Below are 12410 nucleotides of genomic sequence, written 5' to 3' on the forward strand. Positions count from 1 at the left end.
ATAATCACCAGCTTTTCAGTATTCAACTTCAGGTGTCATTCAGTTCATCGAGAGTCCCTGCAGAGTTGGGTCAATCCACGTAGACCAGTGGTGTCTATGGGAATTGGGCATAAGTGAAATGGGAAAAGGAATAATAGAGTCATAAATATGTTTTATATATCCCTTTTTTTTGCAAAACAAAATACAAAAAAAAGATACAGTGAGGAAAAGTTTATTCCATATAAAGTCATTTATCATATATCACAATATGGATAGATACACAGTACACTTATATCACACAATCTAATTGAGCAATGAACAGGTACAGGTGTGAAAGAAAATTATGACACTTGGCATATGCAAAGACTGCTAGCATCTTGAAACCCCTGCACCTAGATTGCAGAACTTATGCAGTAAACAAAATAAGGTAAGCATTGCATTCACAGTCTTGTAAAATTCTAAATTAATTTAATGTTTGCTTTGAAATGATTTTCTGAAAGAGAGAGCAAGCATAAATGGATGAATTTTTCTTTAATTTTCTTTTTCCTCCATAAATAAAACATGCATTTTATAATTCACATTAGTAATACAATGTTACTGATTTTCTTATCATTCAACTAAAAAATGATCAATATTAAAATTTTGACATTAAAATGTGAGTTTCTAATTTTGATTTTCAGTTTTTAATGTTTAAATTGTGCAGTGCATTCTTTCTATCTACTTATAAGCATATTTAAGCCAGAAGTAACACACACAGTCACAGAACCAAATAAGCAAGGTTATTTTTTCACATGAAGGTCACCTGAACATTATATTATGCAGACGTAATATACAAAATAAGTTTACAAAATAGAAACCTGGGAACCTCAGCATGACACTTCCAAATACAGAACTGGATATTTCATCCCACACTGTTAGCTTTGCAGGGGTCATTTTCTTGCAAAATGACTAAAGACTGAAAGTCAAGTGTTATCTTTAAGATAAAAATATTTGGCTGTCTTTGACCCTGCTTACCTACAACTGCCTTTTGCAGATTGATAGCAGGAGGTTAGTAGAATGAGGAAGTCCATACGAAGATTGAAATATGTTCACTTGACATCTTAACATATCAAACATAAAATGCGCAGACTTAATTTTTAATAACAATAACAACATCTAAAATTATCGAATCATTTCTATTCAAAATTGTTGTTCAGTTTCTCTTTTTCTGCAAAGTTGTTATTTAATTCCATAGTTCATGTCTGTTCATAAAGACATTTAGGCACATCTGATAATATTTGTCAAAATTTCAGCTACCAAAAATTAGCCTTTATTAAAGAGAAAATTAAAGTTCTGAAGTCCATAGGTGTAAAAGTATTAATACATATTATGCGTTTAGTTAAGGAGCAAATTTGGTATTTTGAAGTTCATTCCTTTTACTATTTGACATCAAAAGAGTCACTACCCTCTGTTTGAGGAGAGTCCCCACCATGGATGCCATAGAAACATGGGTGGAAGAAACGGTATCACATGTTGCTCTTAATCAAGAGATTCTGGGTGGTACTCCCAGTATCTATATAATTAATAATGCCTTCAAACTGCAAAACTGTAGCAAGAGGTCCACTGGACTTGCCTCATTTGTGTACAATTTCTGATGGAAGCATCCAGCCTTCATAAATAAAAAGAAGGTCGAGTGGAAAACTTGTTCAAAACATTCCACGAAAAATGATATTGGTTCAAAAAGATCTATCAATATCACAATTAAGAAATGACGGAAGGTTGAATGGATGACAAACGTGGTGAACCTCCTTTAAGAAGTATTTATAAATTACTATGAATGCTCTTCCCCTTCACTAAAAAAATTATATGTTGGATAGTACACATATTCCTTTTTTTCTCAACCTGTGTTTGCAGTTTGCTTAAATATTTTAATACTCTGAACGGTTTCAAGGTATAGACTTCTCCTGCTGCCATGCTTGTTCCTGCTCTAACAAAATGGACCTAATTTTTGCCGCTTTCTCTGCCGCTGCCTGTGCCTCATCTTTTGTTGGAGTGGTGTAACGGAGCTTAGGACTGTCCTTCCTTGGGCTCCTTGGAGTGGCCACCTTGACAGGTGATTTGGGGATGGGGGGCATCGCTTCACGTGGAGATTCCTTCCTTGGGGATTTTCTTGGAGAATTCTTCACTCGGAAAACAGGGGAAACGACTTCTGTAAATTTAAAAAAGAGATGTAGTTAAGCATAAGGATAACCCAACTCACTCATTAAAAGGTAATATGCACTATTCAAAAAGCAGAGCAACTGCCAATTCAAGATGTTTTCAAGATTTAGAGAGAATTTGTAATGGCAACTGGCCCACTGTTAAACAAACACTGCAGCACATCATTATTTTACTGAATCGATGATTATGTCTGTCTGGGGACTTCTTCAACTAACCCTGAGTGAATGTTGGCTTCTTAAAATGAGTTTTAACAAAGGGGTAACAATACCAGATCCAGTGCATGTTAACTTCTTCATTGTCTAATTTCCACTTGTGCATGAGCTCTTACTAATGACAACTGCCTACAGACATGGAGATTTGAAAATGAAAAAGGCTGGCATGCATCAGATTTGAAGCTCAGGTTAAATGGAAGTAAATCTTTACCTTCGCCTCCTTTCTGGTTGATCTCTGGAAGAAATGCAGGTGCTTTCTTGGCCTCCCTCTCTGGTGTCCATGAATACCGAGCTGTCCAGTTCCTGTCCTGGCTACCTGCAGCATCAATGTCCCCTGCTAGACTATGCTCCTCCACAGGTTTGTCACCTTCTAGATTAAGTCTGGAAGAAAAAGATGCAAACTTGTGAATCTATCTCTTTTTGATGTCAGATACATCTTGAATTCAAATGCATGATTTTATATTCCATAAAGTGTTTGTTCATGTATTATACTGCCAACATCATCTTATAACACACATTTTGATATATCCTGCTTTCTTTGTCCTCCCTCCCTCCTAAGTTCTTTAATATGGGAAAAATGGGAAAAACAACTTTCCACACCCACAAATCTCCATCCAGTTTCTTTAACTCACCTATTAATAATTTGAGCTGATCCTTCTAATGAGGCTCCAGTCTGTGTGGCCTCGGTGATTCCCAACATGGCCGTCTGTACCCTCTCCGCGGAGGCTGTGGCAATTCTGTCCATGGCTGTTCCCACTCTGCTAGGCTCTACGTACTCCTGGGGATTGCCTGCTTTGTTGTAGTACTCTTCCCGCGATGTGATAGCAGCTCTTATCATATCTAACACCAAGGCTTTTTCTGTGGAAGAACAGAGAGTCATAAGATTTAGTGTTAAAAAGAGAAAAGGAGCTATTTTCAAATTCATGTTTTTTAAAAGTTAAAAAATTGTCTAAATAAGGAAATGGATACTTGATTCTGGGAGACCGTAGACTTGAAATGGAATAAAATAGGGCAAATCTTTAACCCTGTGTTACAGCAGCTAAACTACATGCAGTGTGCATCATTGCGTCATTAAGACATTATCCCAACTGACTGGCAAACAGTATGTGCGTGTGCGTGTCTGGAGATACAACATGAGGATTCTACTTAAATAACAACATTGTGATATACTGAATGGTCCATGTATGTCTGTGGGGTTTTGGGAATATAAATCATATATTTCCAATGTTTTTACCTTCAATAAATAATTTTCAATAAATAAGTAAATAGATGTACCTCTTTCTCCTGAAGAAACCAGCCATGCTTGTACAGCATTGGGATCATCAGTCTGCAAAATCTGAGCCAACATTTGGAATACCTGGGAAAGAGAGGAGAAAAAACCTTTAAGTACACTGCAGGATGTTCTTCTCCCTCCTTGATACTCTTCCCATCTGTTCTTACCAATCAGTTATTCTTTAACATGCACAGGCCCATAGCCAGCAATTTCAAATGGGGGGTTCGTTTTCTGAAAAAGTGGACCTTTTACCATAAAACCTTGTGCCTAGATCAAATTTTATCCAAAGTGGACCTTTTCCCAGCAAAAAGGGCGGTTCTTTCAAAGCCCCCCGAACCCCCCCTGGCTACGGGCCTGATGCACCTGCCCTTTATCTTTCACTCACTATATGACAAACCCCAACTTTTAAGATTACTGTTATACACTTTTGGATGTAATGTGGTTTTGAACAGAAGTAGCTTATTATTCGAAGACTCAAGCGCTGAGTATTGACACGTTCTTCAACTATTTCAGGCAATAGGAAGTGACTCCCATTAAACTAATATTTCCACAACCATAAAACAAAGCAATATGCCCTATTAATTAATATCTTTAGCTAATGCTAAAATCTGTCAATAATCAAACCCAAGATTCAGTTAGGAACAGTGTGAATAAAAATAGTTATTTTGGTTGTTTAAGTTTTAAAATTAAATAGAAAAAGTTGGGTCATCACACATTATTCTATAGCATGTAAATTTGAATCACAGATATGATTATGACACAAACAAACCATCAATCATGAATATTTTCACGATTGTCATTTTAATTTTCAAAAAGTTTTTGAAAAGCATTCTAAACTTGTTCAAAGTATTTTTTCCCATTTGGAATCAATAAAAAGCTGCTGCCTTGATACAACCCTAATCCCAAGTTCCCAAGGTATATATGTTCAAATGCTGTAGATGTTATTAAATATTAGTTGTTCAGCTATGCTTCTACGTGTGGTCTTATGTCAATTTATTTTCCATTATAACACTGTTCATCTGTACCGTGAATCAATAAGAGTAAACATGGAGAGTTTGCACACTGTTGCCATTTTGTGCTTGAAATCACTTTGTCATCTATTTGAATGAGTGATTTGACTACTGCTGGCTTAATGTGTTTTATCACAGGCCCAGTTCACAATATTCTTTGGAATTAATTGTGAGCCCGCTAATCAAACATGCCATGTTAACAATAAAAAGTATAATAGAAACCAGAATTTATTTGGCATGATATTGCAGGGGGTATTTTGTTTTATTCTATGTTGATGGATTCTAGGAGAGTTTAACAGGCAATTGAATTTCTTTAAAACTTTAAACTTGAATATCTACACAAAGTGCTTCCAACTCATTTGGCTTATTTTTTTTCTAGAAAATTAGTTTTGAAAATACTTTTGTAAACCAACATAATACCAGTTTTTTTCTCATTTGAATTTTTATTAACTTAACTCAAACCTTATGGACTGTTCACATGAATTTTGTCGATCCAGCTAATGCACACCGACACTCCTCCTGGTGTTGAGTAGAACATAGAAAAGCTGGTGATTATATGACTCCATTGGAAACAAGAGGTGTGTTAGTGGGTTCATCTGATTGCATTCAGCAAGAGTCCCTGTAGAGTGCATATTATCTATATCGACAAAATTAATTGTGAACGGTCCCTTAGACTTTCAACAACAATTCAAGATTTTAAATTAAAACTAGAATTGATATATATATATATATATATATATATATATATATATATATATATATATATATATATATATTAGATTATTCAATTCACTGTGACTTACCATAGTTTCCATGTCTGGTTCAGGTGCAATATGTTCATACTGACTGAAGAATTGCTGCCTCTTGTTCTGTCTTGAGCCTTGTCTTGTCATTGCACGGGATGGGGGAGGGATAAGACGACCGGTTTCACTGGAGTACTGTGTCTTGGGTCGTGTCATCTCTTCCACTTTCTTCTCCTCTGGTTTCAGCCTCCTGTCCTCTGATGGGTTATACTGGGCTAATTCCGTCAGCATCTTAAGCTCGTCCCTCCAAGCTTCCGTCTGGGGTACTAAAACCAAATTTTATGTCGTATCTCTTTAACATGTTTTTACTATTAAGATACATCATTTGATGTGCTATTAATCAAAATTTAAAAAAAGAAAGAAAGAAAGAAAGGATGATTTGTTTAACAATAACAAAATCAAATTTTAAGAATATTTATTGCAGGCAATCAATCAATCAATGAAATAAGTTGAATCAAAAATAATTTTAAAAAAAGCTGTGTACAGGTTAATGAAGAGGAGTGCTCTTCTTCATCCATATTTACATGCCTCTATAAAGATAAAAATCAGACATAAAAAAAGAAATAGCTTTGAAATAATGGTGACATATATCATACCACTACAATCATTATATGAAAAAAAATATGGACTTTGGTTTTAAACAAGCATAAGGACTTCCATTTCAAAGTTTGCATTTATGATTGGATTTCCAACAAACAAAGCAAAAGTGTCAGATTACAAGTATCAAAGTATTCTCAAACAATTATCACACCTGTTCATGGCTCTAATTGAAATAATCAAAACAGTGTTCTCTTTGAAAACAATGTTTATGTAATATTATGTGACTTCACTACATTTGGTATCAAATTTACAATGATTGTTCTCAATGAAAGAATAATCTCTATTCCAAAAATATTATTTCTTTATTTTAGGGTTAGCCAAGTTAAAATTCAGCATTTGATTCAATGAGGCACACACATATGGTTTCATGTTGCTTTTAACCTGCCAACAAACAAATCAGTTTGTTTATTTGATCTCAATTCCTTCAATCAAATAGCCAGTGCCCTTACAATAATTATGCTTCATTTACTCTTATTCATTTCAGGTGGACATCGTATAAGTGCATAGAATATATTTCAAACCTCTTTTGAAGATGAAAAGTTACTATGGCCTCATAATATTTGACAATCATAGCAAGGTTTTGTTGTGTATTCTTCTTAAAGATGTAACAACAATAATTAGTCAGCTTGAGATAACATTTTCTCAAAACTGCTTTCATGGCTGAAATTTATATCTAAAGTTCAGTCATGATTTTTTTTCACTTATTCTAGCTTCAAGCCAAAAGGCCCATCAACTGCCTCTTACCCCCACATACTTTATACAATAACCTTCAAATGGAGTAATAAAAAAAAAAAATTATCAAATAATATAAAACTTACCCATTCCTACTTTTGGGACAGCCTTTTCTCTAAAGGGGTAACTGTTTAGCCCAGTAAAGTGTTGGAGGCCTGTGATGGTGTTGATAGGGTGAAGAGTTGAGTTCACGTTAATTGCATTCACTGGGAGAGTCACCCCTAGGCCTCGCTGCATGCTCTTTGCATCATTGTAAGAGTTGGGTGAATTGTAGAAGAGAGAATATCTGGGGCTGGCAAAGAAACCATCATCATTCACTGAACAGATTGGCATATCTAGTAAACCTGTAAAAAAAATGACATTCATATGTACATTAAAATGAAAGAAAACCTTTGACCACGTGAATTTTATTATGCAATTAACCCCCCACCCCCCTCAAAAAAAAAAAAAAAAAAATTCAAATTACAGATGAAAAAAATGGAAATAACTTGTCATGGACATAGTTACTCTTTGGGAATATAAAAAGAAGCAATTCTCTTTTTGGTGAAGGACTTAGGCTTACTGACAAATTTCCTTTATTATCCCCAATTTGATTCCTTACAATTTTTTTTTTGTCACATACAATAATCAAGTTTAAAAATCAGCTCATTCATTTTTTAAACACAATCAGAGTGTATCACACAAAAGGTCTGAGGTTAGGTGTGGCTTGGGCAGCTCGTTGCTAAGCAGATAGCCTCCATAGAGACCGGATCAAATGACACATTAAGCCTCACGTGTTTTCTAAGAGATTTGCCTTTCTATAACTTATTAAGTTTGTAAGATAAAATGCCTGGGTTTGAATTCTATTCCATTTTCACATTTAAGTTCTTCTCATAAAAAACTGCCCCTCAGCCCTTATTTATGAGAAATCACTTTAGAGTTGCTATTTACTTCTTTTAACATAAGTGTTCTCTGTTGAAGGGCTAATGCTTCCTTTTGTTGGGGAAATATTATTACTGTATTAATAAGGAGAATCTCAAGGGTCTAAAAGCACAGGTGAAACGGTCAGAGGTATTATTTACACTTAAAGCAGGTGCTTATTGTGCAGGTACAAAGGACAACTGCCCATTTAGCCCACTACATATTTTTCTTACATTAATCTAAAGGATAAATAGACTGGCTGCTCCTGTGTACATAGTCTTATATTGAATCAATGAATTATTTACCATACTTTCTTTCTAATGCTCTTCAAGAAGTGTCATAATTAAAAGCCCCTGTTACATCACAAATGTCGGTCCATGTCACAAGGATCAGGAATAGTAAATAGAATGTTGATTTTGCAGAATTCAACCAAATAGAAATTGTTATTTTAGTCAGGACTTAGAAGTTTCTATTTACCCGTTTGTCACCCAAGTTAAAATTACTCAGCTACTTGAGATGTTTGGCGAGGCCTCCGCAAACAGCGTCAAATTTATCTCAAAGTGCAGCGTGTAAAATGCTTGGAGGTAAAGCACATATTTGATTATCTTACATCTTTCAATCGTCAAGGCAACAGTTACTTTTCTCAACAGAAGGCACCTTATAGATTATCATAATAAGGGATATTAAGGCTATAAGGCTAATACTTCATGATTTGGAATAAATCAAATCTGATAAACAAATATATGTCTCCCAATTGAACTTAGAATGGAATTAGGATAAGATTTCTTTGCTAAACAACAGCATGACAACAACAGAATTTGTCTGGCTGACTTTATAAAATCTTAAGTGAAGGAATTGCAAGGTCAATTTGTTTACATTTATAATTTGGCCTATTAGGCTAAACTGAGAAATTGCTTTGAACTGGTTATAACATTTAAATAAGTGTAGTTTTCTGATCATGAATAATTACTCTGCTAAAAACAAGCATTCACGTTTCCATGGTCTACGTCAACTCAAACATTAAGTACTAATTACGCACTAAAATTATGACTCATTGAATATTTAGATGAAAAATAAAACTAAACAACCTACAGAAAAAATTAGTTCTCTTAATAAGTAATTCAGAATATAGTCCCAACAGATAAAGGCAACAGCTAGGCTTAAGTGTCTCACCTTTCAAGTGTCTCACTCGCCGCGGGTGTGGATTATGTCTGGTGAAGAAAGAATTATGGCTGAGCTGGCCAAAGCGATAGCCGCTCTGGGTGGCTGGACGTTTATGCTGCTTGTCTGCATGCTGAAATGCTCCTTCTTGTTGTGTTTTTGGACGCACATGCAATGGCGTATTTGAAGGTCGAAAGACCTCAGTTGTAGCCATGCTGAATAAAATGTAAAAAGAGGTATTCATAAATCAAAACTGACAGTATTAAAAAAATGTATTGACTGTACTGTAAATAGTTTACATTCAAAACATTGATAATAATTTATCTCTAAGGGAGCATTCAGATAAACCCATCATACTAGCTGGATCGATCCAACTGTGCAGGGATTTTCAGCTTAACTGTCTGACTCACCTTCTCAACCAGCAAGGGGCTTATTAACTATCATGTGTGGAAGCTCTCTCACTTGCGGAGACATGTCAGACAATTAAGCTGATTACACTGAGTGTACATGTACATTAGTGAGAATTCCCCCGCAGAGTTGGATCAATACAGCTAGTATGATGGGTTTATCTGAATGTGGTCTAATATTAATACAAATCTGGTATTTGTAACAAACAGCAATCAATTGCTATTTTTTTTCTTTCAGCCAATTGAAATTAAATTTACCTGCTTATATGAACCTAGATATCAAAAATGTCCAAATTGCCAGACATATCAGCATTATTGCACTATTTTATCATTTATAAAAAAGTAAGCGATTGTAAATTTGTTAATTAACACAATACTATGCAGAAAATTTACCCTAAAATGTGTATTTTAATGTGTATTTAGTTCTATTCATGCCTTTTCCTGTTGCTAATTCATATATATCATCATATATATCCAGGGCCATATACAAACACATTTAATTGTTATCTTTGAATTTTCACCAGGGATAACAACCATACAAAATCACTCATTCATAATTCATTGAATCCAGGAAAGTTTCTCTTGTAAGTGTGAATTGACAAATCAGTGTTAAAAGCTTCTATTGTTATGAGCAATGAAAAAAGCTAAGGTCCCATCAATAGAAATTGATTTTTATGGCTTAATTCTCCCATTGGTGTTCATAAGCACGTCTTATAGCTGTGACTAAATAATAAGGCGGCAAACTGAAACAAAACTTGAACGATCAATTTTGGGCACTTGTTTGCTGTGAGCAAACGTATAGGAAAAAATGGTAGCAGATATATTGTGCATCATGCTCTGCTGACAGTATCTATGGAATGTCAACAAGGTAGACAAACAGACGCAATAATATTGATGGTAATTTATTACCTTGTTCCTCTTTTTCATTGATAAGTTTTCTATTTGACTGCTTTCACTAGCAGTTTGTTAATGATTCAATCACATGTTGGTTATGAGTGGAAGACCTTAAGTTTTGGAATACTGACTGAAATTTTCCTCTTAATTGGAAACTACATGAAGAGGCTGGTTAAGAAGATTATTCTTCACTAGGTCTGAATCTCGTGGTGAGCAGGAGAGACATGCAGGCACACATGAACGTATGCACACACTTATCTGTTTAAGTTTACTGTAAAGGTAAAACAAGAGAATTTAAAGCATGAAATTACATTTTTAAAATTTATAAGATAAATATGACAAAAATAGTTTCAAACCTTTGAGCATTTGCAAGACACCACTGATATAGGACATTACGTATCAAACCCTATATGTTCAGAGACGGCAAAGAATTTAGGTAGGATCTTGGGCAAATTTAGACCAATTTGAAAATTTGAAAAAAAACTTCTTTTTTTTGGATGGACAGAAAATGTGAAGTTGACACTACACAAATGTTTTACACACATGATAAAGCACACATCTTTAAGCTTCTGCCTAATAATCTCTGTGCTTCATCATCAACAACTGTTACATAAATGATGTTATTAAGTTGATAAATATGTGATACCATATTCTCAACAAAGATAAAGCACCATATTGCGTGGTAGGGCTAGGATAACTTATCATAAATATATAAAGTAAAGGTAAGGGATATATAGTGACAGCTCCTTGGTGATAAATTATACCCTCTTTGAAAGATCTGTGAGATGTACATATACAAGGAGTTTTTAAAACAGAGAGAAACACTGTGAAAGTATTAAATCAGACGTACACCTATGTTAATTAATGTCAACCCCATTAAATATAAAAATCATTTTTTAATCATTACAATAAACAAATTTGCTTTTGAGCTTTCATTAAGTAAGTTTTAGAGGCAGATGGTTGAAGCAAAAAAAAAAAATTACACAAGTATGTTTTCAATTTAAGATACCAGCTGTGAAAAAATGTGATAGTCATTAAAAGGCATTTGAAACTATTCAAATATATGGACCGTAGTCAAGTAATGAGTCTGAAAAATGATTAAAGGATCTCGACCATTTTAGGGAACAGTATAATATCTGCATTAAAGTATTTTTTAACAAATTTGGGAATCAATTTCAAAGTTATTTTATAGTTTTCTTCTTAGGCCCAAGCTTAACTGTCTTAACAGTTACTAAGATATGAGGATGTAAGCTCAAATAATTGAGAAACTATTAGCTTCTTCATGTACAATCTATATAGAAATTTACAGCAAGCATACCGGTGCTATATACCTCACGGACCATTTTAAAAATCAAATTGCTTTGGTGATATACTCTAAATTAAAATTATACACATTTTATAAACTTTTGATACCTAAAATTGTTTCTAATTTTCATTTTGATTGCGCGGTTTGCTCTCGGTTTATTATCGTGTACTAAGGGCAAACGTACAAATATTGACGCGGGAGACTTTCAATGCTACTGTATTTACTCGATCTCTGTAACACTTTCCGATTTAGCTCTTAATCAAGCCCTTGGTGAATAAGTTATATCTTCATTAAAAAGACTGAAAATGACATACATACCTCTAGGTTGATAACGCCTAGCTATCTGCTGTCCAACTGATTCAATGACTGCCACCACCAAGGCGAAATTCACTGAAACCTCACGTCCCTAATGTAAGGCCCATTAGCAACAGGAACCTACAGTATGTTTGTGTATGGCACTGGGACCTTACAATGAACGGCCTCGCTTCAGAGTCGCTTAGTTACCAGCGACGCAGTGGTAAAGGGGCACCCACTGGATAAAAATAGCATACAAAACTGACAAAAGAAATAAAATCGATGAAAAGAGAACTTTATAATGCCGCCCTGAACTTTGATTCAGGACTGGCCAATCACATGGAGTCAACGAGGACAAGTTTCTCCTGTCTTAATGCTTTTCGTTGAAACAGATTTTTTGACAGACTTAGTGGTGTCATATTACAATATAAAAGATGAAAACAGACGTCAGTTTTTCTACCCAAGGGTGTTCACAAAATATGCTGACCCATTTCTTCAGTGACGCTTAATAATGCGATATTTGTTACTCTGGATAGCACAAATAGCGATACCAAGAGCTACATGCGTCTACAGACGTCCCTTTTTAAGTGTACAACAAATGAAACGAATGAAATACGATGATGAAATAATATATTTTCAA

The 12410-nt window shown here is 34.6% G+C and overlaps 1 protein-coding gene across 1 annotated transcript; it reads right to left on the bottom strand.

Moving 5' to 3' along the window:
- Positions 1-195: 195 nt before the first annotated feature.
- On the bottom strand, positions 196-11972 carry LOC106160400 (uncharacterized). Its single transcript, XM_013536991.3, has 8 exons — positions 11795-11972; positions 8882-9084; positions 6895-7152; positions 5477-5742; positions 3666-3747; positions 3023-3248; positions 2602-2771; positions 196-2167 (listed from the first exon to the last, which is right to left on the bottom strand). The coding sequence occupies exons 2-8, from the start codon at positions 9081-9083 to the stop codon at positions 1905-1907; spliced, it is 1467 nt and encodes a 488-aa protein (XP_013392445.2). The 5' UTR covers position 9084; positions 11795-11972; the 3' UTR covers positions 196-1904.
- Between the last annotated feature and the right edge of the window lie 438 nt (positions 11973-12410).

The sequence above is a fragment of the Lingula anatina genome, chromosome 2 (assembly GCF_051362555.1).
Source record: "Lingula anatina isolate TDL-2025a chromosome 2, LinAna3.0, whole genome shotgun sequence".
Lineage (NCBI taxonomy): Eukaryota > Metazoa > Brachiopoda > Lingulata > Lingulida > Lingulidae > Lingula > Lingula anatina.